Raw genomic sequence first — 16,979 nt, 5'->3', positions numbered from 1 at the left:
GGTAGAAGAGGAGTTATGTCGGATTGCGCGGAGAGCAAATGTATTGTGACAGCAGATTGTTTGCGGGCGGGGGACGCCAGGATGGAGGGAGCTGTCATAAAGGCACGGAAAACAGAGAGAGAATTGTAGAGGAGTGTCAACTGTTTATAATGACAGCCAGCCTGATAAAACAAGCTTTTCGGATGCTGTCAGCTCACTGCTGTTGTGTGGGTTAACCGACGGGAAGAGTACCTGGGGATGTCAACAAAAGGCGGCGGCGCATCACCCAGGGGAAGCCGGGCTTGGCGGCCAGATGCCCGCGGGACAGTCCAATCCATGCCCAAAAACTCCCCCCGCCTGTTGCCCAAGTCAACCTGGACTCTCGAAGAAATGACGGCTGCTTGCGACCGCACGGGCTTTCCTATCCACGATTTTCACGACAGATACGACCGTTCTGCTTCCCAGTCTTTAAGGCCTTTCTTTTTTGGCATCTAGTCGTCAGACTCTGTTCTCTTGGCGAGAAAATCCACCCATCCATAAGACACACCCATCTTTTCCCCCTTATCACAAAGCCATCGGTGTGAAGGACCACTTGTTTTTCTCCTTCCATTTTCCCAGGTGCAAAGAACTCCAATTAGCATCCTCATCGCATCGAGCCATCGGAGAGTCTCCGTTGGATGCGGACGACTCTGGAGTTGACTGCCCGGAGTCATCGCGCTCAACACAGCCGGGATCATGAGCCAGCTACTAACAGCGCGGCAGGCCGAGGAGCTGTATGTGTGCTTGTCCCCAAATCCGTTGCGGTTGGATGCTGACTGGTTGAATCTAGCCATAAATCCATCATCGCCTATCTCGCTTCTGCGAACCTGCTCAAGAGCTCCAATGCCTTACGCGAAGAGCTCGGGGACTCGATCACCCTCGATGACGCCACACTTAAGAAATATGAGGGTCTGCTTGAAAAGAAATGGACGAGCGTGGTAAGGTTACAGAAGAAGGTCGGTCATCTCTTTCCGTGAAGACGATGGGGGCATGACAGACTGATACTCGCCAGATCATGGACCTAGAGTCCAGAAATGCTGCACTTCAGTCTGAACTGGATTCCGCAACCCCCACCTCTCTCTCCCGCCGAAACCAAGATCCCATTTCATGGTTGCCTCGTGCTCCTGCTCGGCATACTCTCCAATCTCATCGCCAACCCGTCACCTGTGTCGCTTTCCACCCTGTCTTCTCCTCTCTTGCGTCGGGCTCAGAAGACTCGACGATCAAAATTTGGGACTGGGAATTAGGTGAGCTGGAACGGACGATCAAGGGCCACACCAAGGCCGTTTTGGATGTGGATTATGGTGGACCTCGTGGAGGTACTCTGCTAGCTTCCTGTTCTTCCGACTTGACGATAAAGCTCTGGGACCCTTCGGACGAATACAAGAATATTCGAACGCTCCCTGGCCATGACCACAGTGTCTCCGCCGTTCGATTCATACCATCTGGTGCTGCTGGGTCTCCGGCATCAGGCAACCTGTTGGTTTCCGCATCGCGAGACAAAACCCTTCGAATCTGGGATGTCACGACCGGCTACTGTGTGAAGACCATACAAGGACACCTAGACTGGGTCCGAGATGTTGCTGCATCCCCGGATGGGCGATTCCTTCTTTCGGGAGGCAATGATCAGGTGCCTCGCCTGTGGGACATTTCTTCTGGAGAGACAAAATCCACTTTCTTGGGCCACGAACATGTCGTGGAGTGCGTCGCATTTGCTCCTCCGACCAGTTATCAATATTTGGCTCCTCTCGCCGGTCTGAAGAAGCCCCCTCCTGCATCCTCCTCTGCCGAATTTATTGCTACCGGCTCTCGAGACAAGAGCATCCGTTTGTGGGATGCCCGAGGGACGCTGATTAAAACGCTTGTGGGCCACGATAACTGGGTCCGTGCTATTGTCTTCCACCCAGGTGGGAAATACCTCCTGTCTGTCTCCGACGACAAGACGCTTCGCTGCTGGGATCTTTCGCAGGAAGGCAAGTGTGTCAGGATAATTGGGGATGCCCACGGTCATTTCATCAGTTGCATTCGTTGGGCTCCAAATCTGGTCACCGATGGCGCTTTAGCGAACGGAGAATCAGGTGCCAATGGACTTTCTACGCCCACCTCGATAACGACAAACGGCGTCAAGAAAGAGGACTCGGGCGGCGGCGGCAAGGGCATTCGATGTGTGATCGCGACCGGAAGCGTAGATCTGAACGTACGGATCTTCGCTTCATAGTTGGAGCCATCCGCGGGCTGCTTCTATTGAAATTCAAAGAGACAAGATTGACTCCTCAGGGGTAGGTTTGGAGACGTCACTTTTTGGTCAAGCGATTTTGCCAAGCCTGCGCTCGTGATTGAACATTGGGACCCGTGCTCGCATTGTTATTCGGGTCTAACTGCCGCTTGAATAACCTTCTGGTACATACTTAAAGTTAATAATAATGTTACCTAAGGACTTTCGACTTGGATTGATTGATTTGCCTCGTTTCCTTCGTTTCAGATACCTCGATTACTGGTGCGGAATCGTCTCTAGACCGATTGGTTGTTTACAAAAAGGAAGAGGGTCAATGCACATATACAAGATCTTTTTCTTATTGTCGTTTTTTTTTCCCTTTTACAGGCAAATGAGAAACTTCTCTTCCAATGCTGCGTCACGGTTCTTTTTTCCTACACGTGAAGTGGGGCTCCGGTCGTCCAAACTGCGGATCTTATCAATCACTTCCCGTCAAGGTGGAGACCATTACAACTGCACCAGTGTATGATGCGTATCACTGACTGCTTATTATCTTGCTTCCGTTCAAAGTCCCTGTAATTCTCGGTATCTCGGGGACCTGAATCCCTGCATAAGCTAGTCGAGACTGTTGCGATGGACGAACCAGATCAAAGAACATCTGAATCAGAGACCATTTCCCGCCTCTGCGATGCTCTCGCCGAAAAAGCAACAAGAGACCCCGGACTTCCTCCCCCCAATCCGACAGTTTCATCGTGGCAGAGCGTACCTCACGAATTGGCCAATCACCAGTCAGCGAGCCTTCAATCCAAGGTTGAGGTTGCCATCATAGGCTCTGGAATAACGGGGATAAGCACTGCATATCATCTGCTCCAAGAACAGCCCAATCTGAGCGTGACGGTGCTCGAAGCGCGATGCTTGACGTCGGGGGCAACTGGAAGAAATGGAGGCCATTGCAAAGAAGTTCCATACGTCGACTACGAGGGCTTGAAAGCTATTCACGGAAAGGAAGGCGCCAGGAAGATCGTACAGTTCCGTCTGTCGCAGCTCGATGCTATGTTTGATGTCGCGAAAAAACTGGGTTCAGATGTGCTTGCATCCAGCATGCTTCGACGAGTGGAAGGGGTTGACATCTACTTCGACCGCAAAGTATTCGAGCAGATGAAGGCCAGGCTAGCAAATTGGCTGGAAGACTTTCCAGAAGAGAAGGGGCGCTGGCTTTCATTCGAAGGTGACGACCTAGATGAGGTATGTGGACATATTCTTCAATTGACTGGCAACCAGAACGCTGCGTGCTGACTGCATAGGTCAGCGGTTTGGAGCGATCAACGCGGTGGGTTGCATGACAGGTCCCGCTGGCGCACTCTGGCCCTACCGATTCGTTGGTGGCGTAACGTCCTTTTTGTCTGACCGCCAAAGATATCCAAATTTCACACTCGAGACGAATACCCCAGTCGAATCGATAGCCACGTCCGCGGGGTCTGAACACCCATTCAAGATCAAGACAACTCACGGGGAGATTGACGCGCGGAACGTCATACACTGCACCAATGGCCACGCAGGGCATCTACTTCCGGGTCTCAGAGGGAAATTATTTCCTGTCCGTGGGCAGATGACCTTGCAAGCTCCACCACCGGCATTCCCACGTGTTGGAGATAAGCATTCGTGGCTCTTGCACTATGCTCCCGGTTATGACTACATGACACAGTCTCCGACCGCATCTGGTGAGCTCTACCTGGGAGGCGGACTGTTGACAGCGCTGTTATCCGGGAAGGTCAGTGTAGACGACGCGGACGTCGGGAATGTGCGAGATGACCAGCAGAGCGAAGAAGCTTTAAAAACACTGGAAACAGTCATGGAAGAGAGATTCCGCAATGGCAAGGGCGCTACCGTTCTGAACAAGTGGACGGGCGTGATGGGGTTCACCATCGACGGGTCTCCAATCGTTGGAAAAGTTCCTTACAGCGTGAGTGGAAGGAATCCCGAGATACCGAGCGGCGGCGGTGGCGGAGAATGGGTGGCAGCAGGGTTCTCTGGACATGGCATGGCCTATTGTTGGCTCACCGGCAAAGCAGTTGCAGAGATGGTGCTCAAGGGGGAGGAGAGTGTTGGGGACTGGTTCCCCAGAGAGCAGTATGCCTGTTCGGAGGAGAGACTTAACCGATTTGGTCTGAGAGAGAAGCTTATGGAATTTCTCAAGACTGTGGCATAGGCAGTAGTCTGTAGTAGTTGTTCATAGGATATGTTTTTGAACTTTGTTTAAAAAAAAGTCAATCTAAGTTGTACTTTACTATAGTAGTAGCAGTAGCACGTACGTACGTACGAAGACAGACGAGGTTGACAGCTATCATGCTCGGCTCAATAAAGGCGAGCAGGCACTACAGACCGTCAACGTCATCCCGCTACTCCTCCGGACTTGCTCTCCGGAAGCTGTTTTGCGGTGGTTAACTTGTTTGAGATTCGGATCGGCGGGGCGTAGTCCTTTTCCACCCGCTCTCCGCTCTCCGCTCTCCACATCCCCGGCATGATCATCTCCGTATTTTCATCTCTCCGCTTGAAGTTGGCGGCATATGATGACCCCTTTTCTTCTCTCCTCTCTCTCCGCCATTAGCATGCTGTAAATTTAGAAGCATGATCTGATCTGGATATGGCCAAGTTCGCGAATTCACGAAACCTCCACTGCCTTCTACGCTATATTATCTTGTCTCTAAGCAATGGACCAATCGTCCAGCTGGTTGAGTATATATAATTAAATAGAAGTTACAGTCTTCACCATCATCGCATAATCATGTCCCTAGGTCCAGATTACCTTTCAGTCCCTGATTTCATTTATAATTGATCTGTTAAGGCGTCCAATAATAAATATACCTATGAGTCATAGAAGAAGATGCTGTCCAAATTAGAGATATATTGATCTGAGGTAATTTACCTAGATAGGCAGGGAAATGAAAGCGCCCCACTTGATGTCGCGACATTTCGTGCTCCAAGGTCCCCGCGTTTAGGCAGTTTATATAGTGACTTTATCATTTTATCGCTACTACATCGTGTTCACTATCAACGGTAAATACTCTTCAACAGATATATATTGCCTCGCATCCCTCAACGTTCAGTAGTACATACACATACATATACATATTGAACATACCACGCTACAGCCAACCAATCCAGTGGATATTTCTCCTCTACCCAACAACCATGCTCTCTTCCCGCGGCACAAGATGTGCGGGGATGTTGGACATTCCCTGGCGGTACGCACTTCGACAGACGTACAACAAGGACACCAATCCCGATGGATTGATATCTTTTGCCACCGCGGAGAACGTACGTACTGCAAATCGAGTGCTTGAAGAGGGTGATGAATCCTCTAGAGAGTTCGGATGGATGATTTCTGACCGATAATATCTGTGCTATCGAGATAGTAGATTCCCATACGGAAGGAGATTGTGAAATATATCAATGAGAAGGTCTGTCTATTATCTATCCAGTCAATTGCTTCTTTTTGCTTGTGTTCCGTTTGTCTGTAGCATCTGAATTGAACAATCCATTTGTATCTACAGGTCACACTCACAGAAGACTCAATCAGCTACGGCCCCAAGCCCGAAACAACACCACGCCTGCTAGCCGCGCTGGTATCTCATCTGCAGAAAAACTTCCATCCCATCACGCCTGTCGATCCCCAAAACATCCTCATCGCAAATAACCCGACCGCTCTGGGGAGTATGCTAGGCATCACGCTGGCCGAGCCCGGCGACGGTATCCTGGTCAGTCGGCCCATGTACGGTCGCTTCGAGCTCGACTACGGCCTCGAGGCTGGCGTTGACATTGTCTACGCTGATACGGACCCTGACGAGGCGTTTGACAGCTCGGTGGTCGAGAAGTATGAGAGTACCCTGAAGGAGGCTGAGAAACGGGGCCAGAGGATCCGCGCTGTGCTGCTTGCGAATCCGAACAATCCTGTCGGTTAGTCGCCTTTACTTCTCTTCTGCAAAGCGTCTAGAACTCAAACGAACGGAGTAGCTGAACCACTATCTGTCTGAACACAGGACGATGTTTCCCAGCAGAAACCCTAAAAGCCATTCTCCGCTTTTGCCAACACCACCAGATCCACCTGATAAGCGACGAAGTGTACGCCATGTGCGTATTTGATTCCGAGTCCTCGGACGCCGTGCCGTTCACTTCCATCCTGTCGATCGACTTACCGGGATTGATTGATCCGGAGCTGGTGCATGTGCTGTATGGGTTCAGCAAGGCGAGTCTGTCTTTAATAAAGTTCATGGTGAATGAATTCGAATTCCTGCTTGGTCTTTGACATCTTCTCCCTTGGGGGATAATTTCAAGTGTTAGAAACTTTGAATAAGGACTCAGAACTGACTAATAATTACTCTCGCTTAGGATTTCGCGTCTGGTGGTCTCAATCTCGGCTTCCTCATCTCGTCGAACAAAAAGCTTCTTCAAGCATGCACTGCTCTCTTGTTAGTGGCACCTTTGCTTGCTGTACATAATAGCAAAAACCCGTACAAAGAAGATAAGATTATCTGACTGACCAGATGGTCTTCAGGAGATTCCACAGCGCGTCCGGCGCGGCCCTCACAATCGGGACTGCCATCCTGGAAGATCAAGAGTTCGTGTCTTCCTTCAATGCGCTGGCGCGTCAGCGTCTTGCGGCGTCGTATCGGCTTGTGACATCGATTCTTGATAGGGAGGGAATTCGGTATGTCAAGGGAGGGTAAGTTAGATAATTAAATAACGGGAGAGGAAATGGCGTTGGCGTCTTTGTTTGGGTTAAAAGTCACTGACTGACTGACCGTTCAGCAACGCCGGTTTCTTCATCTACATCGACCTCTCACCCTATCTCCCTCCTCAGTCGGAAGAAGAGGAGCCTCCCGGGCCCCTCTCGCCCCTCTCGACGACCGCAAGACGACACACAGATCATCAGCAGGCAACGAAAGCAGAGTTCGCCCTCGCGCAGAGACTGCTCGACGCCGGCGTGTTCCTTCATCCGGGCGAGGAGCACGGCACGAAGCGGGGCTGGTTCAGGCTGGTTTTCTCGCAGGAAGAGGATGTTCTTCGTGAGGGGCTTAAGAGGTGAGTAGTAGTCCTTGAAAAACACACAAAGCATGCGGGTGTCTGTGTATACACAGGCAGAGAGAAACAATGACGATGGTATATACTGATGAACATGCCTTCAAACAACAGGATGCTTAAAACCTTGAAGGGTTAGAATTAGATAAAATGGTTTGAGTCGGACTTCCTCCCATCAGATGGGTAGGTATGGTATGGTATGATGAGATGAGTAAGTTTTCACGCCACGAACTATATATAAAGAGATAGAGAGATCGAAATGCTAGAAACCCTGCAGTATTTAGGGGATAACAAGTAATTGCCATCAGCGAGACATACGTGGTATATTATATAAGACACATATTTCCATGCAGAGCTCTCAGAAATTATGATGGTGATGACGATGAGAAATAAATAACCCTATTAACAAAGACAGACATGGATGCAAAGGAACAAACTTATATGAATACAGAAAAAAAAATATCATGTTATTTTCAGACCTATCTAGATATATTTTATATTCACTCCGCAATATTCGCAAAGTGGAAGCTAGGCTGACCCGGCACAGCATTCTCGGCCTGAATATTCTCCCTCCTTTCGTCCGTGCCCACAACCGTTCCGGTTTTCCCGCCCTCGTCGACTGCGACGATCTCAATCTCCTTGCAGCCAGTCGTGCGCTTCAGACCGCCGACCATCTCGCTGAGGACCGCGAACTCGTCAAAGGGCAGTTTCCGCTCGAAGACCGTCTCGGGCGCCTCTTTGCCCTGGATCAAGCGCTTCTTCAGGTTCTGTACGAACGGCATCGCTTTCTTCATCTCTCCCAACTTGCCCACTTTGGCGTTCAGCTCCTTGTCGTCGATGGAGAGGTTGACGGCGTCAAAGGCCTCGCGGACAAGGTCAATGTACTTCTCCTGCCAAGCTGGGAACTTCTTGGCGGCGTAGATGGTAAGTTTCTTTGGCTTCCGCGGGTCGAAGCTCGAGGTTTTTCCTTTCGAGAGCTTCTTCGCAAAGTTGGCCTCTGACGACGTGATGTTGGACGAGGTGGTGCGGACATATGCCGACGCGGCCGAAAGCGCAGGCGATGGCTCGGGCACCTCGGGGAAGACAGCGTAGTGGATTGACTCGGGCTGTTACAGTAAGCAAGTAGCCTCAGAGAGAGAGAGAGAGAGATAAGAGACGGGAGGGGAAGGGGGAGGGAAGAAAGAAAGAGTCGCGAGCATACCTTCTTCAGCACCTCAAGCCAGACATACTCAGCCCAGTGAGGCGCGATAGGAGCAATCATCAAAGCTTGAAGCTCGATATATCGGAGGATAACGTCACGATGCATTCCCACACCAGCAGCCGTAGCAGCCTCGCGGTACGAGTCACGAGCGCTCGTAAAGTCATAAAGTCCAGACTTGAGAGCAAGCTTGAAATTGGTGCTGCGATGACGTTAGTTACGAAACTCGTGTAAGCTGACTGGGTCAAGAACATACTCTTCATAGTGTTTGATAGTTTCCCGGACCAGCACATTCATCTCATTGTCAAACAGCTTGTCCCAAAAGGCGTCTGCCGGTCCCGTGCGCAAAGTCTGATCTTTGACAACATCCTCAATCCACTCCTTCAGGGTGAACAATCGCAGGATGTTGCTGTTAGCAACGGTCTCCTCGAAGTTCGCATCCTCGATGCCGTCGCCGGCATCAGCAAAGGCAATGCGCGTCGCATCAGCGCCATACTTGTCCACCGCATCCTTCAAGGTCAGGAAATTGCCCGTGCTCTTGCTCATCTTCTCGCCGTTAAGCAGCAAGTGGCCGTTGGCTCGAACGGCCCGCGGCCAGTACTCCGGTGGGAAGAGGGCAATGTGGATGTAGAGGAAGAAGGTGAGATGGTTCTGAATGAGGTCCTTGCCAGACACTCGGACATCCAACGGGTACCAATACTCGAATTCTCTGCGCATCGCCTGCAGCGCCTCCTTGCTGATGCCGCTCTTCTTGATGAGCTCGTCGTCAAGCTCGCGCCTCGTGAAGACGTAATCCCACACTTCATCAATCATGTTCTCCGGCTTAATGTTGAGAAGACCAGGTGTTTGGCCGTAACGATCTCCGTGGAGAAGGTGCGCGATTGTGTAGTAAGCCATGTAGATCGTGCTGTCACTCAAACTTTCAACAAGGAACTGGGGATCCCACGGAAGTTTGGAGCCAAGACCGTATGTTCTCGCGCACGCCCACCGGTTCAGCCAGGTCAGGTTGGCCTCGAATCCGTTCCGGGTTTCGGCCGTAAAGGTGTTGAGCTCGTTGACAACATGGTTCAGAGTGTCGCTTTGCCATTTCGCGTCATTCTCTCCGTAGTTCAAGAACCACTGGCCCAAATAGGCTACAACACACTCGTCTCCGCTTCGGCTGACGACTTTGCCCATGGGATCCGCGAAGGGGAAAGCATCGCCGCTCTCAATGAGGGATCGACGAACTTTGTCCTTGATAGCCTGCACTGGCTGTCCCTTGAACTCACCCACAAGCATGACACCCTTGTAGAAACCCTCCTGGTAAGCCAACTCCTTAGCTTTCGCCAACTGGTTGGAATCCTTGGGAGAGTTGATCTTGAGCTGTTTCACCAACGTAGGTGCAGTTAAGTTCCCGTACGTTGGAGTCTCGATAATGGGGATGATCTCCAGTTCAGCCCATTCCTTCTTAATGCCGTAGTAATCTGGCTTCTTCGCGAGATCAGTGACAGTGGCAAAGTCGTCGGGACTGTCTGACGGCACCGAAGTGACGACACCAGTTCCCTTCGTTGGCGATACAGTCTCCATCGGCAGAATTCGGACACCACCAGTGTGAACCGAAAGAGGAGCGTGGACCAGCGTTCCAACAAAGGCCGAACCCGGAGCTTCAACAACTAACGGCAGCTCGTCCTGTGTCTTCGGGAAGTGTTCACTGTCGAAGAAGATGCCCTGGAATGCCATGTTCCAGGCCGCTCTCTTCGTCACGATATAGTATTCCTTCTCCTTGACCTTGAAGACACCATAGGTAATCTTCGGTCCGACGAAACAGCAAGTCTGACCGTACATGGTCTCTGGACGCAACGTAGCAGGGATGAAGTAGACATTGGCGTCATCCTCAATCTTGCCCTTTACTATCTCAGCCGCAGCTGGAGACCATTCCTTTACTTTGATCTTCAAGGCAGTGTATTCTTGCGGACCGATACCTTCGCCCTCTGTCCGGTCGTGGTCCATGCAAGGCTGGCCGTCCTTGGGAGAGTAGATGGTATACCGATTGCCATACTGGATCTTTCCCAATTCATGCAAGCGGTTCATCTGCCAACGGACAAAAGCATCATAGTATGGGTTAGCGTCAGTGGTAACCATCTGTCTCCGCCAGTCAATTCTTGCACCCAGGCTGTTGAGGTCACGGATTGCAAGAGGAGGGAAGTGGTGAAGCCAATGGTTGGCATCAGCAAACTTGTGGATCTCTTCCAACGGTATACCAATGGCCAGCATGATCTGGAACTGGTACTTCACCTTCACCGTCTTGGCGGCGGCCTTGCTCTTCTTGCCCGAGAACTTTGTCGGGTCGACCTTGAGTTCTTGCGTGGGAGCGGGCGGCTCATCCGGCGTTTCTACCTCTTCCTCCTTATATCTCTCGAAGTTCTTTCCAAACATCTTGACTTCTTCCACCAGTTTGTCTGCGCAGGCCTTGATCGGCATTCCCGTGCAGTGGAACCCGAGTGGGAAGAGAGCTCTCTTTCCCTGCATCCGCGCGACCCCGGTCATGAACTCGACTTTACTCGCGGTGAAACTGTGGCCGGCATGCAAAGTCCCGTTCATGTAGGGATAAGCCATAGTTCCGAAGAACTTGGGGTATTTGGCACGGAGTTCCGCCGCCGACATGGTACCGGCGGGGACTTCGGAGAGGGAAGGGGCGTCGACTTCGAACACTTTGTTCGCTCTCCATTGTTCTTGGTATTTCTTCTCGATGGCAATGAGGGTATCTCTCTTCTCAGTCTGTTCAAAATCATCAGTTAGCTCTGTCGCGGATTGCGGGGCTAGTATGGAGGGGAGGGGGAGGGGCATTAGTAGGAACATTTTCAAGCTTGAGAGTATTTTTGGAGCTGTTGCTCGGATCGAGCGCAGCAACAGCTGCCGCGGCGGCAGCCATGGCTCTCAGGTGATAATTTTCTGCTACCTCTGCAGAAGAAATCTACCCTGAGGGCGAACGTTTGGTGAGAATCTGTCTGGTGGGGTTGCAGTGCGGATGAGGGTTGAGTCGATCGATTGTTAAAATTACCAGAAAATCATTAGGTGAGTCAAAACGCAGATGGAACACTAGCGCAAGAACCTGGATCTTTCCGGTTAGCGCCACTGAAGTACCTTTTGTGCTTGGAGTGGCGGGGAAGGTACTTCTCGGAGTGCATGGTCACCGTTCCGGTAATTTACACCTGTTTGTGATTGGTAATTGCTTGCGCCCTTTATGGAAATACGACATGAGCCTTAATCTAGGTACGCAGTTGAATATACGATCCGGGGAAACTTATATCTAATTCTGCCAATATCAGCAGGAGAGTAGACTGGACGTTACGAACTTTCTTTAGACAAAGCTACATCTCAATGGAAGAGGGGTGGACCATCTGAGCTTCAATGGAATGACAAGAGCAAGAATAATAATTCAAAGTGCGAGCCGTAATGAAACCGTCTTTGACGAGGGCCTCTAGAGCTCTCATGATGACGAGGCTTCCAGTATTTTAGACAGGACCAGAGTCATCGGCGGTGTGCTGGTATCCTTCAGCTGCTGTGACGAACCAATGTTGCTCACCACATGTTGGCTCGTAAATGAGTCAAGACGAGAAGAATCAAACCAATGGGATCATACAGGATGATAGCTAAATCCTAAGAGAAAATCGACCGAGGCAGAAGCCGTAAGTGCTGCTCTGTGGGTAGATCATTAGAAAAATGAGTCAAGGCCAAGAACAGAGGTTGTTCTGCTCTGCGAATACTCAGGGCCTGACAGTCCAGTCCAATCAATTGGTCCTCTGAAGTCCATTTAATATTGATACTTGTGCATGAACCCTCGTTCTCTATTTGATATGTGGTCTCCGTGGTCATGAAGTACTCTGTAGATACGTAGATTAGGTGCAAGCTTGAAGATATGCCACGTGACCATGATCACCGCAGTCCGGATCTTTCTTGTCGGCGGAATGCCTTCCCAAAAAATCGGCAAAGACGACGCGACCTTCAATCCCCGCCGATTCGGAACATCGGTCAAGACAGTTACCTTTGATTTCTTTTCGTCTACTTCAATTTCATTCTTTTGTGTATTATTTCTGGTTTCTTGTTCTTCCGTGGGTCTCTGCGCCTACAGGAGAACTCAATTCGTGTCTTGCAACCATGGTGAACATCTTCAAGCGGATGCGAAAGCTGAAGACGGTAGGTCCAACATATTCAGCCCTCGGTCAATTCTGTGAATGATCATGCATGCTAACAAATACTCCTTTTATAGAGGGTAAATATTCCTTTTTGAAATATCACTGAGATTTCCTGGATCCTTTCGCTACCTTTGGCCTGACCTGAACTGTCTCCCTCGAGAATCTTTGTCATATGACAATTCGATGGATCTGCCCGCGTTATTTTTTGTGAAACACTACTAACTGGGCATTGGTTTTTTTTCCCTCCAGCTTCTCCATGTTCGCCTCGGTCCTGGCGCAGCCATTCTTCCCTCCCCTACCTCGGCAACGAAAGAATTTCCCCCCGTCACGCGCATGCACTTGACGTACGCGAAGAAGATCTACGGAGGCCATCAGGGAGCAAGGCACTTCTGGCGCAACTGCCTAACGCGGTTAAAGTACCACAATCCGGGCGTCCAGATCACAGTGAAGCAGACAAAGGAGCAGGAGGGTCCTGCCGCACTTACCATCTTTTTCTCGGGGCGGACGAGCAGTACCGCCGCGGAGCACGCGGCCAATATCAATGACAAGTACGCACCGGCTCCGGAACCGACGGAGAAGGCTGTCGTCATCGATGCCAAGAACCTTGATTACAAGGAAATCTGGCGGCGAGTAAAGGCTGTGACGGGTGCGCAGGAGGTGCAGGCGACGCCAGAGGAGGAGGCAGAATTGCAAAAGCTGGAAGAGATGCGCAAGCAGTCGGAGATTGACCGGGCTCGGGTGGCTGCAATTCGACAGGCAAAGAAAGACCAGGAGCGAATGTTACAAGAGGCCAGAGGAGAGGTGGAGAGATTAAGGCAGCTGTGAGAGTTTTTCATCGCAGGTAGTTGGGATGGATACCCCGAATGAGTAACCCAATGCTTCCGGATTTCTGAGTTCTATCCGGCCAAAATTGTTTGTATAATAGCATGCATACTTCCTTTTCCCTTAGTTCATTCGACTGTTCTCGTCTTCCAATAACTATCTCCGCCACATACTCTGGACTCTGCAGATGGCCTCAGGGTAGGAAGAAATCAGCGCGGGCATATACATTCACACACACACACACACACACACACAGACAGACATATATATATATGTGTGTGTGTGTGTATGCTATGCAAATAAATATAGCAAGTAAAACAATCATGAATTTTAACCAGATGCATAGTGCATCATACATATAGGGAATATTGATTTCGAATAAGCAAGAGAGAGAATGAAGGATAAATCAAAACCCAAACCCGTAGTGAAATGGTATCTCACAACTCCCCCAATGCAGTCCAACAGTTATTCATGTCATCTCAGATACTGGTCTGCACAGGCAGATTTTTTCTTATCGCGAGTTTCGAGGAAAAAAAAAGAAAAGCAGTTATCCATCGCTATTGTAACAAATTCGCACCAGGTTGTCCGTTCCACAGCAGTGCAGTATGCTGCGTCCTTTGCAATATAGACCTCCATCAATTTCCCAAAGCAGGGTGTTCTGTGAGGCTGTCACATCATTTCTGGGGGGGGAAGACCACAATTCAGGCATGGTCCGGCGTGTAATTAGTTTCCCCTAACATATTCTGTCCGGTCGGCACCGTGGGCGCCGTGGTCTGAGATGGTGCTTCGGTGGCCTGACTAGACCCAGACGACTGTGTCCTACTGGCGGCCGCAGCTTGCAGCCTTTGGTCGAGAGCCTTAAGGGCCAGTGCCCGTCGTCGTTCTGCCTCCTCGCGCTTCCCCATCCCTCTGAAACCGCCACCACTCCGGCCATTGTTCAGAAGGCTTGGAAGACCAGCTTGACCACGGGCCAGAGCGTGCTCGTTGCTTGAGGCGATATCCTCAGCCGAAAAGGGCGTACATATTTTCAACGCCACGAGTCCCGCATAGATCTGATCCGCAACAAAGGCAATGGGAGGCTGGATCGCATCGGGGAAGAAGCTTGCAAACGTGAACGTCTCACTGGCATCGCCTTTGATGCCGAGACCGTTGGTGGAAGTGCCAGTGAGATCTGGTTGACGTTTGTAGAATCGGAGATACGACCAGCTCGTCAATAGACCGAGCCAGGCGAGAACGGCCGCGGTGTCAGTCCCGAAAACAACGCCGCTGATCGTGTTGAGCAGTAGGAAGAGGGCCGGGAAGTGCTTCACGCGCACCTTCATGAGACCCTTGAGAATGGTCACAGTGTGTTCGGGGACAAGCTGCTTGAACGCGACAAGGAAGGATACTTGGAGTGCAACACCACCGCATATTTGCGTCAGACTTAAGCTCGTGGAATTATCAGTCGGCATCGCGCAAGAAGTAGTGCAGTTGTCATGGGAAAACAAAAAGGCGTACCCTCGAAGTTGGCTACCCGTCACAGCAGCCCAGAAGAGGTAGATCGGCACTGTCAGGGCGTTTGGGATGAGTGATATGACCAGGATAAATTTGCCAAACTCGCGCGACCCCCATGCCCGTTCCAAGTATTTTCCGCCGTAGAAGAGGGTTGCTGCATTAAGCATGACCGTGAAGATGTTCTGCTCGACGAAAGTCGCGGTCAGGAGAGTCCAAGGATAATAGATGAATCGCGAAGGGACCAGGGTCAGATATGGCACGATGGGACTCCTCGTCGTCGTAGATGCTCCTCCCGTGGGCTGCTCAAGTTGTCTCCATCTTGCGACGTTATACAGAAAAGAGAGGGCAAGAAGACTGATCAGGAGGATGCGGGTGGCAGGAGGCAGGTTGATTCGAAGAGCCATCTTGCCGAGAAGAGGGCTCTTGCGGCATGCGGCGTAGAGGGAGGTTTGCCGCGAGTCGTCCTTGTCGACAAGATGCCGTCTGGAGGCGTTGCCGCAGCGGAGGTCACGGGCAGCAAAAAAGGTTGCGGACCTTTTTGGTGTAGCCGTTATCTGATTTCTGTCTCGGTAACCGCCAACCAAGACGTGGCAATCCCGCACGTTAAATCTGAACCTGCCAAATGGACAATATAAAGAAAATTCCTGGTCTCTATCGAGACCTCATTCGAAATCCCTACGTCTGTAAGAATCCATTAAGTGTTGAGATACGCTTATCGAATATCGCTATTTGTCTACAGAGATAGATATCCGGAGTCGCAGGATGCTGGGCAATTTCCTGCCTAGGAGGATAATCGGTTTCTGGATGGAATAATAGAACACTTCGGCCTGGAAAGCGTATTGAGAAGAGCGCTGAGAATTCACGCCTTGTTGTTCCCAAACAACCCCGGCTGAAAGAGGAAAGCAGACGCTTGCCACCACCGTAGTTAGACAGGCGGAGCGGTCCGCTGAGAGTGTGGTACCATGTGATTTGAAGGTACTGAGCATCGAGTGAGTAATCAGAATATCTGGACCATAGCAGAGCATAGCACTCTGAAGCAGACTCTCAGACTACCTTGAGGCTTGAGATTGGGTTGCGAAGATCGTTTATGCGTTGTCTGCCGTTACTTAAGATCAGTGACGGTGTTGAACTAAAAACGCCTAGGTCGTGGACTCGTGGTAGTACCGTAATACCTGGTCGGCTACCTGTGTCCAGTCACGAGCAGGGATACCGTTTCAGCTAAAACGCTCCACGGTCCTGGGAAGTAGTTTGAACGAGCTGCAGCCCGAGATTTCTTCAGGAGCTGTTCAAGCGGTCACTGATTAATGTAAACTCGATGCGCCGTGTAAGCAGTGGATGAGGAACTGCAATAATAGCAGAGACGTACGGATTACACTAATAATGACAGTGTGACTGCCTGAGGCGTCGACCGGCTGGACCTCAATAAAGTTGCTGGTGGACAGGGCTCGTGGTGAATGCAGCAGGTGAATGGTGCCTCGCCCCGAAAGGAACCACCTAACAAGTTCAACGCTTGCACGCTACGCGCCACCCAGACCCGCCCATCGGATCCCCCCTTCGCTTGGTCTGGAGAAGATTCAATCGGCGTGACAGTGAATCATGGGCCTCGGAGTTTAGCTAGGACCTGGCAGACAGTCACTTAGGGCCTGATTTTGTCCCGAAAAACTGGCGACTCGAGACTCGAGAGGCTCTGGACTAGTGGACGCACGCTTGCTGCCCACTAACTAGCGGGTCTGGCATCTCAAGCCACACCCTGGCGTCGATTTCGTCCCGTCCCGTGCAATTCATCTTCTTCCTCGAGTCTTCAACCTCGACGACTTCGAGTGTTCGGCCAAGAATCCTCTCTCGAAAGGTGCGTAGAGCATGCGCTACTGTATCCAGCTTCTGCTGCTGCCAACCTCTTCCTCCCTCTTTATGATCCGCCATCTTTCTCGATCTTCGTAACCTTCCGCCTTTCTCTCACTTCGTCCCGCGTTTCCGT

General features: G+C 50.9%; 6 protein-coding genes across 6 annotated transcripts; 4 read left to right on the top strand and 2 right to left on the bottom strand.

Annotated features, from left to right (window-relative positions):
• Window positions 1-714: 714 nt before the first annotated feature.
• On the top strand, window positions 715-2,236 carry VTN77DRAFT_7582 (uncharacterized protein; the record flags this gene model as incomplete). The annotated part of the gene is made up of 3 exons (XM_069423986.1): window positions 715-752; window positions 809-974; window positions 1,031-2,236. 3 exons carry the CDS (start codon window positions 715-717, stop codon window positions 2,234-2,236), a joined length of 1,410 nt encoding a protein of 469 aa, XP_069275351.1.
• Window positions 2,237-2,866: 630 nt separating this feature from the next.
• Window positions 2,867-4,442, top strand: VTN77DRAFT_7581 (uncharacterized protein; the record flags this gene model as incomplete). The annotated part of the gene is made up of 2 exons (XM_069423985.1): window positions 2,867-3,478; window positions 3,543-4,442. The coding sequence occupies 2 exons, from the start codon at window positions 2,867-2,869 to the stop codon at window positions 4,440-4,442; spliced, it is 1,512 nt and encodes a 503-aa protein (XP_069275350.1).
• Window positions 4,443-5,425: 983 nt separating this feature from the next.
• On the top strand, window positions 5,426-7,319 carry VTN77DRAFT_7580 (uncharacterized protein; the record flags this gene model as incomplete). Its single annotated transcript, XM_069423984.1, has 7 exons — window positions 5,426-5,551; window positions 5,653-5,694; window positions 5,788-6,190; window positions 6,274-6,479; window positions 6,623-6,702; window positions 6,789-6,956; window positions 7,043-7,319. 7 exons carry the CDS (start codon window positions 5,426-5,428, stop codon window positions 7,317-7,319), a joined length of 1,302 nt encoding a protein of 433 aa, XP_069275349.1.
• Window positions 7,320-7,812: 493 nt separating this feature from the next.
• On the bottom strand, window positions 7,813-11,421 carry VTN77DRAFT_7579 (uncharacterized protein; the record flags this gene model as incomplete). Its single annotated transcript, XM_069423982.1, has 4 exons — window positions 7,813-8,418; window positions 8,514-8,712; window positions 8,767-11,267; window positions 11,347-11,421. 4 exons carry the CDS (start codon window positions 11,419-11,421, stop codon window positions 7,813-7,815), a joined length of 3,381 nt encoding a protein of 1,126 aa, XP_069275348.1.
• A 1,597-nt stretch (window positions 11,422-13,018) lies between these two features.
• Window positions 13,019-13,510, top strand: VTN77DRAFT_7578 (mitochondrial 54S ribosomal protein mL61; the record flags this gene model as incomplete). The annotated part of the gene is made up of 1 exon (XM_069423981.1): window positions 13,019-13,510. One exon carries the CDS (start codon window positions 13,019-13,021, stop codon window positions 13,508-13,510), a length of 492 nt encoding a protein of 163 aa, XP_069275347.1.
• Window positions 13,511-14,208: 698 nt separating this feature from the next.
• VTN77DRAFT_7577 (uncharacterized protein) lies at window positions 14,209-15,405 on the bottom strand (the record flags this gene model as incomplete). Its single annotated transcript, XM_069423980.1, has 2 exons — window positions 14,209-14,929; window positions 15,005-15,405. 2 exons carry the CDS (start codon window positions 15,403-15,405, stop codon window positions 14,209-14,211), a joined length of 1,122 nt encoding a protein of 373 aa, XP_069275346.1.
• Window positions 15,406-16,979: the final 1,574 nt, after the last annotated feature.

Source organism: Rasamsonia byssochlamydoides (genome assembly GCF_041956645.1).
Source record: "Rasamsonia byssochlamydoides strain NRRL 3658 unplaced genomic scaffold VTN77scaffold_61, whole genome shotgun sequence".
Lineage (NCBI taxonomy): Eukaryota > Fungi > Ascomycota > Eurotiomycetes > Eurotiales > Trichocomaceae > Rasamsonia > Rasamsonia byssochlamydoides.
This window is presented reverse-complemented; position numbering and strand designations above follow the sequence as displayed.